Source organism: Meriones unguiculatus, chromosome 10 (assembly GCF_030254825.1).
Source record: "Meriones unguiculatus strain TT.TT164.6M chromosome 10, Bangor_MerUng_6.1, whole genome shotgun sequence".
Taxonomy (NCBI): Eukaryota; Metazoa; Chordata; class Mammalia; order Rodentia; family Muridae; genus Meriones; species Meriones unguiculatus.
The window spans coordinates 103,949,280-103,971,840 of NC_083358.1; the positions used below are offsets into that span (position 1 = coordinate 103,949,280).

Consider the following 22,561-nt stretch of genomic DNA (forward strand, 5'->3'; position numbering starts at 1 on the left):
GGACTTAGAACTCTTAATTGAGTGGCCAGCTAAAGACCAGATTCTCTTGTGAGTTTCTCTAAAATTCCACAATTCAAGCCATCCAGTATGATATGAATTCAGAAACACTGTCTCGGTCAAAATGTCAACTTGACCTGAACCCTGTCTGGCTCTCCCTTGCCTCAGACAGAGCGAAGGAAGTAGAATTGGATGCCTCAGTACTACAGGGAATTCAGCCAAGACCCCTGGGAACACATTCCTCTTCCTTGTCCTCAGCCTCCTCCTCCTTCTCCTCCTCCTCCTTTTCAGATTCTCTTCCTGTTAGTCTACCTCCCAGGAGCCTTAGTTTGGGCAAGAAAGTGGAGACAGAGCGCATAAGCCATGCACTGCGGGCATGAGCAAGGGGAAGCCGGAAGGAGTGCCAGCAAGGTGTGCCCTGGAAACCCACACAGCCGAAGGCAGAGGCTGCAACCTGGGAACTGTCAGAAGGGTTAGGGGCACACTTGGGGTGAAGCCTCAATCAATGAAAAGTAACAGCAGCCACTGTCCCCCAATACGGAGACCCCTCTCAAGCACACCGCCCCCATGCCTTTATATGAAATAAAATGAGCCTTTTTTTTTTTTTTTTTTTTTTGTCATAAAGGGCACCAAAATATGCTACCTCCAAACGTGCCCCTTTGGGATGTGGATTATTTTATGCTAAATGCTGTTGGAAACATGCAGAGGCAAAGAAAACTTCACAGACAGGGTACAAGGTTTCCTTTGAAAGGGGAAGTTAGCATTTATAAAGGAAATGCCTATTTGTGATAAGATATTTCCTTTTCCTCCAACTAGGAAGCAGAAAGAGGGCTCCGAACTCTTGCGGACTGACCTCCATCTGCAAACACACCCTTGTGTACAGCCCTTGTCCTGGTCACCTTGGGACTGGCTGTCTGAATCTGAGATCCTTAACCCCCACCCCCTTCCTTTGCTGAAGCTAAGATAGCAGGTGAGGCCAAGTTCTACCCTGCCCATTGGGTGGCTTGCAACTGGCTTCTTCTTCGCACAGGCTGATCCCCTTTCAGTTTTGTTACTTTTGTTTTACGTGTGTGTGTGTGTGTGTGTGTGTGTGTTTTACCTGCATGTCTGTGTACCACGAGCAGAACCTGTTGAGCGTGTTGGATTACCTGGAACTGTGGTTACACGAAGGTGCTGGGAATCGAACCCAGGACCTCTGGAAAAGCAGCCAGAGCTCGTAACCATTGAACCTTCCCTCCGTGTTGCTGAGCCATCTCTCCTCTGAACTCTATTACTAACTCTATTTTCACTTTCTAAATGAATAATGGATCTCTGCTGAAACGGATGTTTCCTTATTAGTGATTTAACTACCTTTTCACGGATTTGTCATTTAATTGGATCCCTTCCTTTGTGAATAATTCTTTTAAGAACCTTGGCCCATTTTATAGCTGTCTATTTTTTTCTAATTTTTATAAAAAATTAATTTTAAGGGTATTAACTTTTGTCATGTATCTTGTCAGCAATTTGCCTCTTTTTACTACGTAGTCTTTCAATTTTTAAAAATAAAATTTCTACATAGAAAAGTTTTACATCTTATGAGTCAGACCTGTCCATCCTCCTTTTACATCTTATGAGTCAGACCTGTCCATCCTCCTTTTTCACGGTCCTCCTTTAAAGCTGGTTTGTCATTCCGAGCTGAAGTGGATGTGGAAAGAGCAGAGTTAGCCTTGCGAATCATGGGAGAAGGGTGCTGCTCTGCCAGAGCGTGGGAAACCACAGGAGAGTGAGAGGAAGAGGCAGAAACTGGAGGGAAGCAGAGGAAGAAGAGGTATTCTGTGATACCTCTTTCCATGGCTGGCGGCCAGGCGGCCAGCGACAGGGAACTTAGCAGTAGAGATGCCAAAAGCTAATTGTCTCTCAGAAACGGATGCTTTAGACGTCCATGACGTGAACAAAGTTTTCGTTATGAAGGCAACGTGACCCGGGGAGGTGGCTCAACAGGTAGACGAGCCTGTTACTAAGCCTGATGATCTGAGTTCCATCCTCAGTACCCACCGGAGCAGAGAACCAAATCAGGTTGTTCTCTGACCTCTAAACACATGCTCGTGACATACTTGTGTGTGTGTGTGTGTGTGTGTGTGTGTACATGCATACATATTCTTTGGTAAATCCATATTTTTTCCTATTTTTAAAGTGTTTTTTGTCAGTGAGTGATAGAGACTGTTTATATACTTGACTGTGGGCATAGCTCAGTGTTGGCTGAGTGTCTGCCTAGCGGCTCCACCCTCAGCACCTCAAAGGGAAAACAAGAAACCATCTTTACACCTTACATGTTAACAATTTTCACACCTCACAAATGTTTTGTGAGGGCGTCTCACGTTTTTCACTAGCCCTTTGTGCATGCGTAGATTCTGTGTTTTTATGTGGCCAATAATGTCCACCTTTACTATTTCTGAATTGTGCCGTGCGTATGGGAAGACTTTCTTTACTGGAGGATAGAAATACTTTGTGTGTTTTCTGTTAAGTGTTATTGCAGTTGTTTTCCCCCCCCTTTGAATTAATGCTTTAACTCAACTGTAATGAGTTCTTATAAATGTTGTAAGTGCCTGAAATGGACAATCATGATTTTGAAGATCTTTTCTCACTGACTGGATGTCCACTGTGTCTTGCTCATGTGACCTCTCTGGGTGTCTTTTTAGGGGGCACCTGTCCCCACATCACTGGTCTTCTCCCAGATCACACCCCCCCCTTTTTTTTCCTTTCTCTCTCCCAGTTTTGTTTGTCCTGGTCTCTCCATGTCCTTAACCATCTATAGTGTTAATTGGCCTAGATATTTTGAATTTGGTTATTGACTGTTATTTCATAGTCTTAGGGCAAGAGAGATGACTTGGTGGTTAAAAGCACTGGCTGCTCTTCCAGAGGACCCAGGTTCCATCCCTGCTCCCACCGGCAGCTCACAACCATCTGTAACCTCAGTTCCAAGATATCTCCTGCCCTCTTCTGGCCTCTCCAGGCATTGCATGCATGTCTTAGCTACGTTTCAGTGGGAAACATCATGATCAAGGCAACTTACAGAAGAAGGAATTTATTGGGGTCTTAAAATTCAGAGAGTGAGTGTCCATGACCATCATGGTAGGAAGTGTGGCAACAGGCAGGTAGGCCTAGTACTGGAACAGTAGCTGAGGGCTTATATTCCTATCTACAACAGGAGACAGAGAGAGACAGAGAGCTAACAGAACAGCGTGGGCTTTTAAGACCTCTAAGTCCACCCCCAGTGACACACCTCCAGCAAGACCACACCTCCTCGTCCTTCTGAATTCTATTCCCTTAGGAACACTTACTAATGAGTCTACCGGGTCCTGTTGGAGGCAGTCCAGCTGAATGGACAGAAGATGGGTTTGACCCCTTGTTTACAAATGAGTAACTCTGACAGCTTGTAGGGTTCTGTTAGAGAGGCTGAAGCCTGGCATTTCCAGATAGCCTCTGAGCTCAGCCCACAGTGAAGGCGTTCCCTTTCTCAGCAGAGTCCCTCTCTGAACTCTAGAAACTCTAAGGAGCATCACAGAGCCAGCAGGGAAGGTTACAGGCCTGACCCTTTCCTGATAGAGCCCAAGCACCGGGGGGTTCAGCAAGCACCGGGGGTTCTAGGCTTCAGCAAATGACCTTTAACCATATCTGGACGTCTTTCCCCACCCATAGGATAATTAAGCTCTGTGTTCTCCTTCTTGTGATAGGACCCTGTGCTCCTACCTATGTAAACGGGTACTGTACCACTGTATGCAAATCAAGCATCCTGGCTCCGCTAGCCCTATTGAATCAGACACCCTCAAACCCCTCCCCACTGCCCACGGCTTATAAATCCCTGGTTCTCCAGGAAAGGTTGCCTTGTTCTCTCACTCCACCATGACCCTTCTGGGATTCGTCATTTATTCCAGGGAAGGAAGGGCTCCTGAAGAGTCGCCGCCGAACACCATAAGGTCAGTCCTCCACTTGCAGCTGTCCTCCTGAAGCTTCCTGTGTGCAGAACTGCCTTGGCAGCGGCTGAAGGCAAGATGGGTGCTGCCTAAAGCACCCACTGGGCCTACTTCTCACCAGGCCTGCCTTCCGGGGCATCGGCTGCATCCCTGAGCACAGCAGCTTAACCAAAGAGCTTCGTCACCAGCCTTTGGAACACCCGAGTTTCCACTGCCATCTGATGCTGGCAATTTCATTCTGAAAGAGCTAAACACTCAGTGGAAAACTCTTTTCCACACCCTGGCCTCATCCTGAGGGCTCTATGCTGCCCCAGAGTGAGGAATGGGACTTTTGACCTTTGATTAGGAGGTCAGTCTGTCCATCCATTCTCCCCCGGAAGCAAGTAGCACCTGGACAAGTCCACTGGAAGCACGCGCGCCAGACGCTGAATGACAGCAACTGACCTCTCAGCTCTTCTTCTCATAGGTACGATAAAACCAACCCCCGTAAACTGTTTTGTAAAGACTAAAATGTGTCTTGGCAGCGGAGGGCAGCATCTGTATGGGTCTTTGGCTGAGGGATGAGGTTGTGTTTTCTTCCCTACTGTGAACAATAAGCATGAGAGGCACGTGGTTCAGGTTGCTGGGTGTGGCTTCTGACAGTCTTACCACAGTCCCAACAGAAAGAAGAACTCAGAATCACCACTGGGAAACGAAGTCTAAAGATGAGATGCAAAATCCTCGCTAGTTTCCTTCTGCTCTTCAGCGTTTCCAGCAGAGGTAAGCACACATGTGGAGCTCCTCCAGAGATCCTGAAATGGGTGTAAGAGTCAGAGGGAGATTCCTGGCAGCACCAAGCCCTCAGAAACCATCTTGCTTTTTACAGGGGCAGTCTCTGGAGACAGTGTGACCATCTTGGGTGCCTTGGGTCGTGATTTCAACCTGACCATCCCTGGCTTCCAAATGACTGATGATATTGATGAAGTACGATGGAAAAAGGGAAAGACTCTGGTTGCAGAGTTTAAAAGGAAGACGGAATCTCTTGGGAAATCAAAGGCATTTGAGATATTAACAAATGGAGCCCTGCAAATAAAAAAGCTGAAGAAAGATGACAGCGGCACCTATAATGTGATAGTGTATGACACAAACGGGCATAGCAGGCTGGAGAAAACTTTTGAATTGAAGATTCTAGGTAAGTCTTCACTCCCTGAAGTTTTTCATTTCAGCACGGGTGCTATGTAGCAAGTTGGGAGGCAGTGTCTTTGTGACTGCCAACATTTCCTGTGTGGCCAGCAATGAAGACAACAGTGGGTGGGAGTGATCCTCAAATCTGTCTGCCTTTCATTCTCTCTTTGGGGTGGCTGTGGGGTTGAAGGTTAAAGGTGGGCATTGAGTAGAAAGAGAACAGGTTAGCAGAGAAAGAGAGGCAACGTCTTTGGTGGCTGATGGAGCGGCAGGAAGCCGGGGAGCAGAGGATGTCCAGAGAGCTGTGAGTCTCTTGTCTGGAGAGCTAGGATGGAGCCACGGTGCTCTGAGGACTTAGAGGACAGGATAGGGCTGGAGACACCGAGCTGAACGAGCAACAGCTTTTCTTTTCAGTCTTCTCAGCATCATCCCAGTAAAGGTGGGTGGTGAATTTGCTGGTCCTTGAGCTAAACGCACAAGGTGCGGCTTTGTCTTGGCGTGTGCCGAGAGGACAGGAGAGTGTGGGGGACTAGCTGGAAAGCCTGTACTGTGATCCTGGTGAGACCAAGCAGGGTGGGAGGTGGTCTCAATCTTGGTAGCACACAAGAACAAGCAGGAGAGCTGAAAGGAGTTAGTGTTGCCCATGCCCCTGGCACGGAGACTGTGCACCAGTGGGATCTGTAGCTTTCCAAGTGCTTCTAGTAAGCAGTTGTCATTGATAGCCACGGGTTTGGGCAAAAAGGTGACTGGGAGACGAGGAGAGAAGCAAAGACATCGGGGTGTGAGTGTGGAGAGAAGGTGAAGGAAGCTTGAGTGAGTGCGAAGGAAGAGAACGAAACATCGATGTCGCCGAGGTTGAAAGGTCAGGGGCAAGTGGGCATCTTGCAGTAATAGGTGAGATGAGAAAGCCTGCCCTTTGCTTGTAGGGGAAGCCCAGATTGCCTGCCGGGCAGACACCATCCATTCAGGGAGCACACAAACATTCTGAGCTTCACACAGGAAATGTCACCAGGGGGAGGGCTCCCCTCATCCCACCTGTGGTGTCCTGCCTGCCCTGTCCTCAACACCTGAAGCTAGCACCAACCCCTCTCCAGGGCCTACTGTCAGCTCTCCTACGCATGATCCTTTCCAGACCCTAATCCTGTAACTTTGTCTGGAAAGGATGTTCCAGAAACGGGGTGGTAATGAGAATGGCCAGGGACATGGCTGCGGACCCTGTGGCCCGAGGGTCCTGTTGTGGTATTGAGCCTATACCTGTGTCCCGTGTCCCTATGGTGTCATCTTTTCTTCGGGGTGATAATGGCTACAGAGAAGCCAGAAAAGCCTGTTAGCCTGGTTTTGTTTATCAGTCCTGAGAACTTACCCTTACAAGCTCTATCCACCTATAAGGAAACATGGCTTAACCCTGTACTCACTGTTTGGCAGGAACAAAGTAGGGATTCCAACCCAGGGCATTCCTTGACAAGGATGGCGAGATTCCCCCCCCCCAAATGAGCTCACCGCTGTATAATTCACATTTTCCCCATTTACCACGCACTGTTCAACAGTGTTCTGCACAGTCACAGAGCTATGTGGTTATCACCATGGGCCGTGGGGGTTTTTACCCCTTACACTAAAATCAGTGGCTTCACTGTTGTATGCAAATGCCAACGTCACAAATCTTGACTCAACTCTCGTCCTGTCACCATCATGTATTACACAGCACTGGAAGAATGTTCTCTGCCCTAACCTGATTACCCAGTGCAGGTTATGTGTTACCTACTGAATGAGTTTGGGGTTAAAAGTGTTTGGGATTTGTGGCTTTTGAAGATTTTGAAATATTGAATGTGTGTGTGTGTGTGTGTGTGTGTGTGTGTGTGTGTGTTCAGGGTAATTTAATGCAATACTTTAAATAGTTTTATGTAGGAAACAAGGTCTCAGGGTGTGGGACTTTTCCATTTTTGGTATTGAATTGTGGCTCAAAAAGTGTTGGATTTTGGAACATTTCAGATTTTTCTATTAGGGGTGCTCATGAAGCCTGTAATGTTATTTAACAAGGGGTGTGGTGAGCTTTGTGAGGGTATCCTGGAATCCCGGGGCACCACAAATATCTTCTCAGTGCTGAGGTTCCCCCTCTATTTGTTCCTGGGCTCCTAGATTTACCTTCCCTTATGAGGTAGCTGGCTGAAGGGACAGTTTAGGGTCGCTGTACTCCTGTGGAGGAGAGAATCCCAGAAGCCCAAGATTAAGAAGTCATATCTAGCAGGGCAGTGGTGGCCCACACCTTTAATCCCAGCACTCAGGAGGCAGAGGCAGGTGGATCTTGGTGCGTTTGAGGCCAGCCTGGTCTACAAGGTGAGTCCAGGTCAGCCAGGGCTCCACAGAGGGACACGTCGTATCTAGAAGCAGCCCTCAGCCATTCATGCCACCTTCAGAAAGCCACTTTACAGGAAGACGAGCTGCAGCTACAGAAGGTTGCTCGTTACTGTGTTCGCATGAGTGAAATACAGGAGTGCCTTTCAAAGCTAGAACTTCAGCTGCTTAATTGGCATGACCAGTTACAAAGATGACGTTCATGGGGGCCCATGAAAAAGGAGCGTAATGATACAATTTCAGGGTAAAGGATGGAAGGCGGGTTATAAAGTCCTGTGATCCAGGAGCTGAGGACACAGTGCGTGGTAGAGCTCTTGCCTGAATGCCCAAGGCATTAACACTCAGCACAGTTCCCTGCCCCCAACTACATAATCTAGTTTTAATTAGAAAATATTATATGATATTATGGATTCATGCACAGAAAATATATGATAAAGATATGCATCAAAATGTTAATAAAACATTTATTAACAAAAACTGCAGGTGATCTCCAATGGCCTCTAAAAAAGCCTTTTAAAATTTGATCAGTATTTCTTAACATGATTGGCTGTTACTCCGAAGGATTTTCATCCTAGAGAGATGGGTAGTCTCTGCCAGGCAAACCCCACGACCACACGACCACACGCAGATCTGCAGGATGGTGGTAATTCCATCATTTCTTTATTCTGAGATACACAGAATCTCAGGGTGGAAAGGAACTGCATTCCTGCGTGCTTGGATGCTGGGGCGGAAATGGAATTAGACTGGGGATGCCCATGGGGAAGACACCGTGGTCTGAAAGCTACAGAGAGGGGAAATCGGAAAAATCCACTGTTGCCTTGTGTAACAAATGGAGACCATTGCGACAGTGAGGAGATGAGATGGCAGGTCTGGGAAAACAGAGTAAGGTATGGAAGAGAGAGAAAGGAAGAGAGAAGTGGGTCTCCACATGGGCAGTGGGGAGCCGGTCACTGGGTCTGACTTCATTAATGCCAAAACTGGGGCATTTCCCCCTGGTATATTAAACAGGAGGGCCAAGGAGTTTGTAGCAAGAAGGGGAGAACCACCTCTGGTGACTTGTCCAGGGCTTGGCCACAGGTTGTCTGGTTTGAGACAGGTAGGGAGCTTTTTTCCTGTCTCTTAAAGTTGAGGACCCATAAGGCCAGAGACTAACTCAGAACCTGGGGGCCAGGAACAGCAGTGCCCTTCCTGATTCCTGCTGGTGCCTTTCCTCTGGAGAGCATCAGCTTCTTAGATAACCTGTGTTATCTGGCCCTTTGCTCCCAGGACACTGTGGACAGCAAGTTGCTAAGGCCATGGGCCTCTCAAGGAGACATTTCTCCAAGATGGGGCTTCTGGCTGACCTCACCTACACTCTTGAAGTTTGAAATCCTTGGCAGGGTTCTTCTTCTGGCCTGATGTATTTTTAAAAGTTAAGTGTGTATGTGTGTGTGTGTGTGAGTGTGTGTGTGTGTGTGTGTATAGGTGCTTACAGAGGTCAGATCTCCTAGAGTGAAGGCAATCATAAGCTGCCCAGTGTGGATTTTGGGAACCCAACTCTGGTCCTCTGGAAGATGAACAAAGCCTCTTAACCACTGAGCCATCTCTGCAGGCACTGAAGGTCGAGTAGCTTTAAACATTTCATCTGCAAAAGGGAAGAAGAACTTGAGCCTTGCTGTTAGAACCAAATGATGCCCCAGATGCTATGTAAACATCAGTTACAATGCCTTATTTTTACTCAGATCCTATGTCTATGAGCTTTACCAGAAATGATTTTGTTCAAGATGTCCTGTGTCAGTTAACTAGAATAATTTTCAAAAGAATCCCAATATAGTGTAGCTTAGTTGGTAGAATGCTTGCCACCATGCAGGAAAACCTGGGTTTGATCCTCAGCACTGCATAAAACCTGGCATGATGGCAAATGTCTACAATCCCAGCACGTGGGAAGTGGAGGTAGGAGGATCAGAAGCTCAAGGGAATCCTCAGCTACCGAGTGGGTTTGAGGCCAGCCTGAGCTATGTTGAGACACTCTTTCGGAAAATAGACAAACAAACAAAACAACAATAACAACAATAAACACCAAAACAAAACAACCAACCAGAAAGAACTAAAAGAACTAGGATGTTTGAGCTTCTTTGGTCCCAAACCAATTTATTAAGATTAAAAACAAAACAAAGCAAAACAAACCAGTCATTGTACTTGGGAGCATAGTCCCATAATCTCAGCTTCCAGGAGGCAGAGGCAGACTGGGCTACAGAGTGAGATCCTGTCCTTTTTTTTTTTTTTTTTTTTGTATCCAAAAATTGCCTAATAAATATTGGGTCTTTCTTCTAGAGATGGTCTCAAAGCCAGTGATCTCCTGGGAGTGCAGCAGCACAACCGTGACGTGTAACATCACCGAGGGAACAGAGGTTGAACTGAGGCTGGAGCAAGGGAGGAAACATCTCATAAGCCTCCAGAAGAGCACCGTGAGTCACAAGTGGACCAGCCTGAACGCGCCGTTCACATGCACGGCAGCGAACAGGGTCAGCAAGGAATCCACGACAGCTACTGTCACCGGCTGTTCAGGTGTGACAGCGGAGGTCGGGGTGGCCAAGGGCACGCGATGACCTGCCAGGCCGAGGGCACTGTGCTGGGTTCCACCAATGCTGCACGCATCTGGCTCGGTGTGGGAAGTGAAAAGGGACCAATTTCTCCTGGGAACTTTTTGGGGAGGTGGGCTCCTGGCTAGCCATTTTGGCAGCCCACTCACAGGTGTGACTGGACATTGTGCAGGTAAGGAGCCTACCCTAGAAAAGAGGCAACCTTCTTGCTACCCAGAGAACCACTCTGCACTGCAGTGATTCTCATTAGCTCTAGACTCCAAAGGCCTAATTGATCTCCAGAGCCTGGGGCCTGCCACAGTTCCCAGAAAAGATCTGTTCTTGTTTTGTTTTGGTTTGCTTTGTTTTTTTGGGGGAGAGTCTTGCTATGTAGTCTAGGCCGGCTTCTAACTTGCAGCAATCCTCCTGCCTCGGTCTTCCACTGGGATTACAGGTATACATCTGTATACCTGTGCCCATGATCCGGCACCAGTTTCTGAGGAGATACCTATCACAGGACCCGAGTTCCATTCTGGAGGCCAGAGATCTAGATGTCCGTTTTAGTTGGTATGATTGGAATTTAGTTGGTGTGACCCTACGAGAGCTCCCCCCCCATCGTGGGCTTCGGTCTTAGGCCTCACAGAGAGAAGCAGCCCCAGAATCAGAGTATTGGATGAGAAGTCCTGAAACCCACTCCCTGGCTCGCTCACATGGGCTTTGAGCTGCCTCTCAGCATGGCAGCTAAGTTCTCAGGGCAAACCTGAAAGCAAGAGTCAGTGTCCCAGAGAGCAACTTAATCTCAGGAGGGTTGTCCCACCACTTCTGGGAGTCATGGCTGTGAGTGCCGCTCATGCTTGCCCAGAGGGATCATGAAGCAGTGAAAGGTCCAGAGTGGGATCCCCGGAAGCCCCAGAGAGTTGGCTGCCGACTCAGAAGGCATTTCCTTACCCCATACCCACCCCTGTTGGGTTCATGGGCAGTCTTCCTGTTCTACCTCCCTGGCCCCCAGCCTTCACGATCCCATCACAAAGGCACGAGGGTCGAAGCTGCCCCTCCTTGACTCCAAAACTTTTCCTCTTTCAGAAGGCCCTGCGTTAGAGACAGCAGACTTTGTCAGTGAACCAACAAAAAACAGCCCCATATATTGACCCTAAAAACATTATTCATTATTTATTTGAAATTCACATTTTAACTGTCTTTGTATTTTCTCTGGCAACCTCATGCTTCATGTTTATTGTAAGTAGATCCCTCCAGAATAAAAATAAGTGTTTATTAAGGAGGGAGAGCCATGGAAGGAGAGAATGAAGTGTTTGGGAGTTGGGGAGGGGGAGGGGACCATGAAGGTCCCTTACTCAGACTCAGAGCAGAAGCTGAAGCTGGCTCAGAGAATGGCCACCAAGGAATGGCCACCATTCTAAAGGCCAAGGCAGGCAGGAGCCTAACTGTAGGCTCAGGTAAAGTGAGTGTGTACTTAAATTCCTTGGAGGAGGAAGGGGGCTGGTCCCTCATATAAACATAGGCACAGCCTCGCCAAAAGGAAGCATGGCAGGGAAGGGTAGCTAGAATGAGACACTGCGAGGACCTTGACAAAACTACAGCTAACGATGCCCTCACCAGGAACACCACTAGGCACCCAGGGCATGGGTCCTGGGTAAACTGGAGAGCAGACTGTGGAAGGTGTGCCTGCTTCCGAAGAGTGTCTGGGGAGGAGTGTCCAGGGGAGAGGAGTGGAGGACTCAGAGGGGAGCTCTGGTAGAGGTGCAGCTTGGACAGGATGCCCTGCCCACCTTGCTCACACCTGGGAACTGACTCTGGCATCCCAGGACCTTGGCAAGCCAACCGGGCCTGAAGGTCCCTGACTCTATCCTTGAAGCAGCTTCATGGGTTGCTGAGGGATGCCCCTACACAGGCCGCGCCCAGAGAGGCTCTCAGTTGACAGGGACTAGATGAGGGGAAGCCTGGAGAAAGGAGGTGAACCGCACCCACATCATGCCCTTCTTGGGAGGCCCCATCTCTGGTCTCAAGTGTGAAGTCTCTGGCTTCTGTGAGAACTGGACTCAGCTCCAGTTCTCTCTCCCCGAAGGTCCGCTGACCCCCTACTCAGGCTGCTTTCTCTAACTGTTACTGACTCACAAAGATGGTTTATGCAGATGGTTTATCCCTCCCCTCCCCCAACCCGGGAAACAGCTACCCGAAACACCAGCATAGCAAGAACAAGATCTCATATCTAGGTGTTGTTTTATAGTTCACAAAAGCACTTTTCCATCCATTATCTGATCTGACTTCTGACAGCTACTCTGTGATGTAAGTTACAGTGTTTCCATTTTACACAGAAGGAAACAGACTCAGAGAGGTGGAGCATCTTACCAAAGGCCACAGAGCTCTTACCTGGAAGAGCTGAACTAAACTCTTAACATGCCCTTAACAACCATGTCACTGTTTTCCTCTCTGTTATTCGTCACTGTCCTGGCGGGTGAAGGAATCAGAACCGAATTTGCCACAGCTAACCGCTGAGTTATCTCGGCTGCTTTCCTGAGCTCAGGAGGAGTCTGTTCTTCCAACAGCTGAACGCTGAGATTGGGAGATGCTTGACTTGGGGAAAGGTCCCACGAGGCCCCAGGCAACTCAACCCCTCTAGAACTTGGATGCACTTTTTCCTCGGCGGGGGGATGGGGTGAGGTGGGCAGACCCTGTGCCTCAGCCCTTGCAGGTTCGGTTAGTACTCCAGGCCCCGGAAGCTCAACCTCAGTGAGGTGGAAAACCCCATGGAAATCTTTCGTCTGTTTGATGTAGGAGGCTGGGGCCTGGGCCATAGCAAGGACAGGGCCTCTCTGCCCTAGACCCTCTCCCTTAGCCATCTTTTTTTCTTGCAGACAGAGGGCTGCACTTGTATTACATAGCGGGGGCCTGCTCAGGAGGCCTTCTCTTGGTGGTCCTTGGGGCACTGCTTATTTTCTGTATCTGCAAGAGGAGGAAACAGAACAGAAGGAGAAAAGGTGAGCCACCCCCACCCACTCCTCTTTTCACCGTAGGCTGCAGCAAAATCCCCCACAGGAACATCTCTCCTTGAGTCTGCAAAGGGAAGAAAGAGAAGGGGAAGGTCAAAATGGCAAGGTTGGAACCAGAGGTTCCGGTGGCTGGCTCTCTGTGTGCTCAGATTGATGTCTGGAGGATAGCTCTCGGGGTAACAACAGAGGACCTTTGGGAAGCTGCAGCCAGACTGCATACGTCCCCAGAATCTACCACGGTGAGGCTGCCTTGATGAAAGGCTGGTGTGGAGATCCCTGAATGGTCTGCACACTTCCATAAGGGTGGAGAGATCCCCACCCCAGCATCGTGTCTATGAACAAATATCCTGGCCTTGGATTTCTCAAAAGTGTGTTCAGCGCCAAGCTCCTGGGGATACAGATAAAACTACCTCTGGCCAGGAGGCATTCCAAGGGTGGGTAAGTGGCAAGTGCTTGTTCAGTATGTATGAGGCTCTGGATTTGAGTCCCAGCACTGCAAGAAAATGGAAAGCCAAAATCAGGGTGTGGGTTCTTCCTTTCCTGATTGGCCATTCAGGAGGGATGGTTTTCTCCTAAACCATGGGAGTGTGGTTTCCTTAATGCAGACTTGTCCTGAAGCTTACAAAGCAGGGGTTGGTTTCGCTGATCCTAAGCAGGGCCTTGACCACCCAAGGGACAATAATATGTCAGGGACTCTGTCCAGATGTCCCTGCAGATGCTGAGGTAAGGGCAGCCTTTGGTTGGACATGCTAGTGGATGGGCATGTCCCCAGAGTCCTCAGACTCACCCAGGGCTGGGTCCCCTCTCTGCAGGTTCCTCTCTAGAGTACCACCTCCAGCACAGCCTACGGCAGGGGCTGCTCACACCCCACAGTGGTGGCTCCATGCCCTCTAGGTTTGGCTTCCTTGTTCACACCTCAGCATTGCTGTAGTCCTCCCTTCAGGCCAACACCCTCATCTGCCATCTCACACAGCACTTCCCCAGCCTGGGCCTAGTACATACATTCACTCTGTACCTTTCATGTCTTAGATCACTCCCGGCTTCTCTGTCCGGTAGAGCTTAGTGGCTTGCAGAGCCCTGGACACTGGCCTTCTTATCTCTGTATCCTGCTCATACTGTCTCCACTCCTTCTTACGAGGCCCAGCCTCTCACTGCCCAAGGGTCAGACACATTGCTCCCAGGTGGACCTCAGGTGTCACCCGAGATAAAGCAACCTCTGCCAGCGGCAGACTGGGAAGTGCAGTGACAATAGCTCATTCCAGGAGCTGAGTTCAGTGTTTTCCATGTACTACCATGCTCCTCTTCATGATCCACCTGTGTACACATCTGCACAGGTGGAGAAGCACATCGGCTCACCACCACAGACCCACAGCCCGCAGGCTGAAATGTGACTAGGCTGAGGCAAGAAACCCAGGGCTTGGCTTTTAAGGCAGTCCCATGTTGTTCTTAGATAACCCCTCTTTAAATCTGACACCCGGGGACCTGTTTTTCTCACCTGCATCTATGACCTCAGCTGAGTCACCAAGAGACAGTCTTAAGAGAAAAAAAGAACGTGAAAGACCCCCTGGAGCAGATGTCTAGGCAGTGGCGGACCTTGCCGCTGAGGTTGGATTTGGGCCCTAAGGTTCTGCCCGTCACCAAATGTACAGCTTCCGAGGAGCCAGCTTGCTGCCCGCTCAGTGTGAGGGCTCAGCGCGTGCACACCTCTCGCCCTCCCACTTCTCACGTGGTTCTTTGCACCTTCTGGTGGTCCCTCACCTTGGTGGAGGCTGACAATGTGATGTGTTGTCTGGCTCTGTCACTTACTGAGGACAGTGTTGCTGTCTGAGTCATTTCAGCAGCTTAGCCATGGGCCTAACACGTAGAGCATGCAGAGAGGTCACAGGAGGAACAAAACGCCACCAAGCAGAAGTGCCGGCAGAGAGCCACCTGAGCCTGTCACTGTGGGTGAAGGGCCACCTGCCCATCTATATCTGGGACCGGGGATTAGAGTGAAAGTTGCGCCTCCTAAACCGGAGCACAGCCACTTTGGGAACACTGGACATGGCCTAAAGGACATGTGCTGTCTTTCAGGGTGTCTTTTTTATGTATGTGCTCAGAGCATGCGGTCACATGGGTGTCGAAACCACCTTGTCTGAGCATGAGCCTTTGCACTTGCAATACATTTACAATAGCCAGCGTGTCACCTCGGGGTGCTACAGGTACCACAGGTAATGCTCAGACACGCTTCTCAAGTCCTATGTCTCTATAAGGATGCAAACAATCATTCATTTACCCCACAGAGAAGGGCCCCCTGCCTCCTTGAAGATGGCCTTGGGCATAGGGATTGGAATGCCAAAAATGTGCCTTAAAGGAGCCCAGCAGTGCCTCCAGGCCTTTGGCAGCTGAGTGTTCGCACAGATTTCCTGTGTGATTTAAAAACTGTAAGAAGAGCTACACAGTCTCAGGCTTGTCTTTCTGGACGGAGGCCACACAAAACAGAAAATCCCACAGCATGAGGAGAGGAGCCACCTTTCCTGCTAAAGCCCAAGAGGGATGGGTCTTGCTTATGAATTTTGGAGGAGCTAGTCCATTTCTAAGGGCTAGAATGCCCCTTGGAGGGTACTCCAGTTTCCTTTCAGATTGTGGCTTGTATGACAATCAAATTGAGCAAAAGGCAGACCTGCTCTAGAGACCCCAGCAGAAGAAATATAGTCACTAATGTCCTTCATGGCCACTCAGACCTGGGTTACAGCGGGCTCCAACCACAAGGCTTGCTGCTTAGCAATCTTGCCGATTATCTCTAGGCAGCATCCAGCTAGAACTCTGAGAGCAGGTGCCCACTCTATGCTTTGAAGCCTTAGGCACAAAGCTCTCCATCCAGGCGTCCTCTTCCCTCAAAATTTTGAGTTTTGAAAAGGGCTGTGGTCTCACTGTACCTGTGTCCACAATTTCTCCTCCGAAGCACCCAGAACCTTCAGACGGTGGCAGTAACTTCCCTTTCCTCCTCACATCTCCTGAAGCAGCTAGTTTGATGACTATCACATGAGACATGTCCGGTGTTTGCACTGTGAGGCAGGGGAGGCGGCTGGATCAGTAAAGTGTTTATTTTGCGAGCATGAGGACTGAAGTGGAATCCTCAGAACCCACATAAAAAAAGACAAGGTGGCACTCATAATTCCAGCTTGGGGCTCTCTGGCTAGCCAGCCTAGCCTCCTTGCAGGCCAGGGAGAGAGAGAGAGAAAGAGATAGAGACACAGAGAGGAAGACAGAGAGACAGAGAGAGGAAGAGAGAGAAAGAGATTATCTCAAAAAGAAGAAAGGTAGACATTGCCTGAGGAATGGCATCAGAGGTTATCCCTCGGTACAGACATACATTCTTACCCGCAAATACATATGTATACAAACATGTAAGTGTGTATGCGCACAAAGAAACATACACGCATGCACATTTGCACACCTGTGTTACATTGCTCAATATTGCTAGAACGAGCTCTCACGAGGTCTTGCCCTTACAGATGAAGAGCTGGAGATAAAAGCCCCGAGAACGAGCACTGTGGAAAGGGGCCCGAAGTCCTACCCAACCCCAGCAGCGGCGTCTCAGAATCCAGTGGCTTCCCAAGCTCCTCCTCCACCCAGCCATCACCGTCCCTTGCCTCCGAGCCACCGTACCCGTGAGCCGCAGCACAAGAAGAGACCGCCTCCATCAGGCACACAGGTTCACCAACAGAAAGGCCCTCCCTTGCCCAGACCTCGGGTTCAGCCAAAACCTCCCTGTGGAGGTGGAGAAGATGCTTCGTTGCCACCCCCTAATTAAAAGGACAGAAGCTGTCATTGCCAATAAAAAGCTGTGTGGAGCTCTCTTCCCCTGGTGCGCATGCTCACTCTGCCATTGAGGGTTTTCTATGAGTAAGACCCAAATGCCTTTCAAGGCTTGCAGACACAGTCAAAGTGGTACCCTCTCACTCCACCACACAACCACGTGGTCTAGCCTCTGGAATCTATGTCCTCTTAGATCTGTCACATCAGAAACAGAGTGAAAATAAACATGTGGCCATAAGGACGTTGGGTGAGGAGAGTATGACCACCCTTTCCTCTCAGGTCTTGTGCCCATGTGAGCCACTACATGGCCACTGACTCATGTCCTACAGGCAGCCTACCTGGACAGAGGCTCCTGAGCTCCTCAGATACCCTGATGGACACTGGCCACTTCCTTTAAGCAGAGATAAAATAAAAATTTTGATTTGCTATAGTGCCTGCTTTTTTTTTTTTTAGAAAGGAGACTAGGATCTGGGAGAGAAAGCCACAGAGTGGATAGCAGCGACATCAAATCTGGTCCACTCAGGTCACAGGAGGCCACTGAATCCCCAACTGAATGACCAGAACTGACACCTACTTGTCAGCTGCGAAGGGAGCCCGGCATCCTGTGTAGACAGACACCTCTGTACACATAAGTCAATGACAGCTGGCCATGTAGTCTCACTTCCTTGACCATTCAAATGGGGTCACAATGACCTGTGGCATGATCAGTGAAAAGAGGCAGATATGGATACAGATGCTGGAGGCAATATGCCTAAGGGCAGGCTGAGAGGCCTCTGGGTCCATTCCTAAGTGCTACAGGTGACCCTCGGGAGCAGGACACAGCAGTCCCCACTAACAGCTTTTGGCAGTTGCATCTTTGGAAGAGGGGGATGGGGTGGTGGGGAAAGCGTTCAGTTAAAACTGGGAACCGATCTGCCAGGGGCACCTGCTTTGCAATACAGGTGGCACGATTGTGGCCCAGTCTGCCCCCTTCTCCTTGTCTTCTTAGGCCTGGTAAGCCTGGGTAAGCACTGGCAGGAAGCTCTGAGGGTAAGCCACAAAGAGTGAGTATACCAAGGATTTCCTGTGAGGGCTGGGTTGCATTTTCCTTTCAATCTGGGTGTCTATTGTTTAGAACTCAGTAAATGGCCAGAGCAAAGACGAATTAAGTCCCATTGCCCATCCCCTCTCTTTTTCGAGACAGGGGTTTCTTTCTGTAGCCTTGACTATCCTAGAACTAGCTCTGTAGACTAGGCTGGCCTCAAACTCACAGAGATCTCTCTGCCTCTGCCTCTCCAATGCTGGGATTAAAGGCCTGTGCCTCCACCTCAGCCCAACCATGATCCCATGCCCTTCTAATGTTCAAATGTTAGTTCCAGCTACAAAACAGTCACCACAGAATCTCCCAGGAGGAGAGGAAAGGGTCTCTGTCTGAGGCTTTCTCCTTCATCATCTCAGTCTCAAGCAGTGGACTCTGAGTCTGTTGGCCATTCTGATACAATAGCTTCTATGTTCATCCCTTCAGAAAACCTTCCTTCCTTTCCATCCCCCTGCTCCGCCTTTCTTCTGCCGACCTCTAGTTATGTATGACACAGGACACATCTAGCATGCAACTGTTTGGTCCTTTATGACCATTCATTTATTCATTTGATAGTCACTGAACTCTGCTGTGAGCGTGATTTAGAATCTGTGTGAGGCAGCAGAAGCACAGATGAGTGATAACATCTGTGTATCCAGGGATCTCAAGAGGCAGGATGGGCTGCGGGTCAATGACAGCACAAAAGAAGCATCTGGTAGCAAATACAGGTCAGAGGCAAGCAGTAAGCACAAAAGACATAAGCCACCGGAAAGAGAGAATGGGAAACATTGTTTCCTATGTGTTGCCTTCCCCATTCGTTAAACAAATATTAAGTAACTGGGATATCCAAAACAGAATTATTCTCCAAGACTGAAAGGGATTTGTGTCAGCTGTGCTAGAAGCTGGTCAGCAGTTACAATGGTAATTGTGGTAGAGGGACAAAACCATGAAAATAGAACACTGAAATGTAGCAAGGGGGGATAAATGTTGTTAAAGATCAATTGCTTGGTGAAGGGTGTTATGCTGACCTACAGGAACAAATCTGATCTGATGATGTTGTCATTGAACAATGTTGCGTCAAAGCCTTAAGAGCTTGGGATATGGTTGAGGAGCCAGAAAAAAGGTCCACCTCATTTACTAAGAGAATACTCAGCTCTGGAGAAGCTGTCACAGACTGAAGAGATTGGCTACAGCTGTAAATAAGGCCGTATCAAACCCTAATGCCACTCAGGTGTTGATAGAGATCTTGGCATTTGAGAATACAAATACTGAATGTAAGAGAATAATTAGACCATTAAAGGCATGAGCAGCACCTATAGATGAATGGATAAGAGGCACAACTGAGATTGGCTCTCATGAGTGTCATGCCAATATCATAGGACAAGCCGTAGCTGGAGGTCTCTGATATCAAAATACCGAGTGCTTTAATTGCAGTGAATTTGGCCATTTACAAAGAAATTGTATGGTTAAAAGCTTTAGGGCTCAAAATGGCAGGTGTTTTAACTCTGGGAAATATGGTACATTCACTCATAGATATAAACAAGCAGTTTCTGGCAGCCATGGGATGCCCAGATTTCCCCAGGTTTGTCGATGCTGTGGTGAAGAGGTAATTTTGCTAGTAAGTGCAGTAAATCCAGGAGAGGCATACCAGGTAACGCTGGTCATTGGAAAACAAACTGTAGGGCCTGTTAGCTCAAGGCCCTGCAGAAAATAAAATAAAATAAAATTTAAAAGAAGAGCAGTTTTTCTTTGGTCATTCAGGAAGTACCAAGCAGGCAGGGAAACCGAAACTGAGTATTGCTGATCTCAGACATTCTACAGCAGCAAGGCTTTGGATCTAGCCACAGATAAACCTCCTACTCTGTCCCCAAAAGTTAAATGTTGCGAAATAACTACTGGGTTTATGGTCCTTTGCCTTCAGGAACAGTGGGAATGATCTTGGGAAGAAGTGGGCTAACTTCTCAAGGATTAATGTGCATCCAGGTATCATAGATGGGGATCGCAAGGAAGAAATTAAAGTCATGACATATGTGAAAAAGTAGATGCAAATTAATGCAGGGGATAGAATTGCTCAGCTGTTATTGTTTCCTTACCTCAAGGGCAAAGCCGCCCCAGTAGAGAGAGCAGGGGCATTTGGGAGTCCTGGAAAACATCTGTTCTGGCAAACAGTGGTTAACAATCAGAGGCCCAAATTAATATTACAAATGAATACTGTTGAAATAGAAGGTTTGGTAGATACAGGAACTGATGTCATGATCCTTTTCCATAAGTCTTGGAATCCAGGATGGCCACTTCAGAAGGTTTATACACAATTCATAGGAATTGGTAAATTATCGCAAATAAGACAAAGTGTCCAATGGAGTAAATGTGTGGGGCCAGAAGGGCAAACAGGGACACTGAGACCCTCTGTGGCTGACATACCCATAACTTTTGGGGGAAAGATCTTTTAGAACAATGAGATACTCAAATTAACATCCCTGTAATCCCAGAGACAGACAATGATGAAATTAGGAAGGAAATGGTAGATGCTCCTGGAGAAGGTATTGATGTGTGTAATCAAAAACGACCTCAAGCTGTGCCCATTGGCCAAACAAAGGACATCACAGGCACTGAGTTTCCAAATTCATAAGAGGGGCCACCGCTGAAATACCAACAGCCATACCCCTAAAATGGTTATCTAATAGACACGTGTGGCAACAGCAGTGGCCCACAACAACAACAAAACTGCAGGTCCTCGAACAACTGGTACAAGAGCAGCCGGAGGCTTCACAAATAAAAGAGTCTACCAGCCCATGGAATTCCTCTGTTTTTGTTAAAAAAAAAAAATCAGGAAAGTTGAGAATGATAACGGATTTAAGAGCAATGAATAGAGTGATTCAAACAATGGGTCCTTTACAACCTGGAATTCCTTTACCTTCTTCGTTACTTCGATCATGGCCTATAATAATAATTGACTTAAAAGTTTGCTTTTTCACCATTCCCTTGCACGAGCAGGATAGGGAAATGTTTGCTTTTCTGTACTTACTGTTAACAACAGTGGTTCAGAAAAGAGATACCATTGGAAAGTTTTCACAGGGAAGGTTAAATATTCCAACTTTGTGCTAATATTTTGTGCAACAACTGCTAGAAATAATTCACAGACAGTTTTCTTCATCTATTATTTATCATAACATGGATGATATTTTGTTGGCTCATTCTTACACAGATACTTTAGGGAGAATATTTAAGGAAAACAAAGAATTCTACCATGCTGGGTGTTACAGATTGCTCCAGAAAAAGATACAGAGAGGAGATTCTATTAGCTATTTGGGTTATAAAACAAGTCAATAAAAAATTCGACCACAAAAGGTACAGACCCATAAAGATCAGTTGCAAACTCTTAATGGTTTTCAAAAATTAAAGGGTGATATTAATTGGTTGGGGTCTACAATTGGGTTCTTCCACATATTGTAATGGGAACACCAATTCCAGAGGCACTGACATTCTATACTGACGCAAACAAGATAGGAATGGCAGGTTATAAGCAGACAAAATAAACAAGGTGATCCAAATCCCATATTCTTCAGTTTAAAAATCATAATTGTATGCAATCCTTATGTTATTAGATTTTCCTGAAACTCTTAATATAATTACTAACTCACAATGTGCAGAAAGAGTTATTTTGTATATATAAACTGCTAAAGTTATTCCTCATAACTCAGAATTAACTTTGTTATTTATGCAGTTGCAACAGGCCATCAGAAGTAGAAACTATCCATTATATATTACCCATATTCGGTCTCATACAGGTTTTCCAGGTCCATTGGCACAAGGAAATGAAGAAATTGACCAATTACTGACAGGAAATGTGTTAGAAGCCTCAAAATTTCATGAAAACACCATGTAAACCACAAATATTTAAAGAAAGTATTTTCTATCTTGACAACAAGCTAAAAAAATTTTTTTAAATGTCCTATGTGTTCTGTATACAACCAAACTCCATTACCTGCTGGAGGTAACCCTAAAGGTGCCCAGAGAAATGAAATCTGGAGGATGGATGTGTTTTATTTTGCAGAATTGAAAAGCAAAGGTATGCACACCATACCATTGATACATATCCAGGTTTCCGGTGGGCAACTGCTTTACGTTCTGAAAAGGCTGGTTGCATCACACATTTGTTGGAAATGATGGCAATTATGCGGATACCTGCACAAATTAAGGCTGATAATACCCCCCACATATGAATCCAGGGAGATGAGGTAATTCTTTGCATATTATAATATAAAGCACATTACTGATATACCACACAACCTTATAGGATAAACAGTTGTAGAAAGAGCTAATCATACTTTAAAAGATCTCCTTCCTAAACAAAAAGGAAGCACAATGACCCATAGGGGCAGACTAAATAATGTTTTGTTAACTCTAAATTTTCTTAATGTTAGTGAAAAAGGAACGACATGAACTGAGAGACTGGTTTATAGAAAAAGCTGTGGAACTACATCAACCATTATGCTATTAGGATGTGTTGACAGTAGAATAAAAACCTGCAATAATTTTGAGATGGGGATGTGGTTTTGCTTATGTATCTACAGGGAGTGAAAAAAAATATAGTTAGTAACAAAACTTATAAAGATTAGAATTGACCAGGGAAGATTTCCTACTAGATGAGACATGAATGTCTTTGCT

At 47.4% G+C, this 22,561-nt stretch overlaps 1 protein-coding gene across 1 annotated transcript; it reads left to right on the forward strand.

Annotated features, from left to right (window-relative positions):
• Positions 1-1,100: 1,100 nt before the first annotated feature.
• Cd2 (CD2 molecule) lies at positions 1,101-16,877 on the forward strand. The gene is made up of 6 exons (XM_021650501.2): positions 1,101-1,167; positions 4,569-4,709; positions 4,816-5,121; positions 9,780-10,013; positions 12,901-13,023; positions 16,533-16,877. The coding sequence occupies exons 1-6, from the start codon at positions 1,101-1,103 to the stop codon at positions 16,829-16,831; spliced, it is 1,170 nt and encodes a 389-aa protein (XP_021506176.2). The 3' UTR covers positions 16,832-16,877.
• The last annotated feature ends 5,684 nt before the right edge of the window (positions 16,878-22,561 follow it).

Coding starts and splice junctions, on each gene's coding strand:
- Cd2 (XM_021650501.2), top strand. CDS start 1,101: ATGTCTGTGTACCACGAGCAGAACCTGTTGAGCGTGTTGGATTACCTG. Junction 4,710..4,815: donor CTTCAGCGTTTCCAGCAGAG/GTAAGCACACAT, acceptor TGCTTTTTACAG/GGGCAGTCTCTGGAGACAGT. Junction 5,122..9,779: donor TTTTGAATTGAAGATTCTAG/GTAAGTCTTCAC, acceptor TCTTTCTTCTAG/AGATGGTCTCAAAGCCAGTG.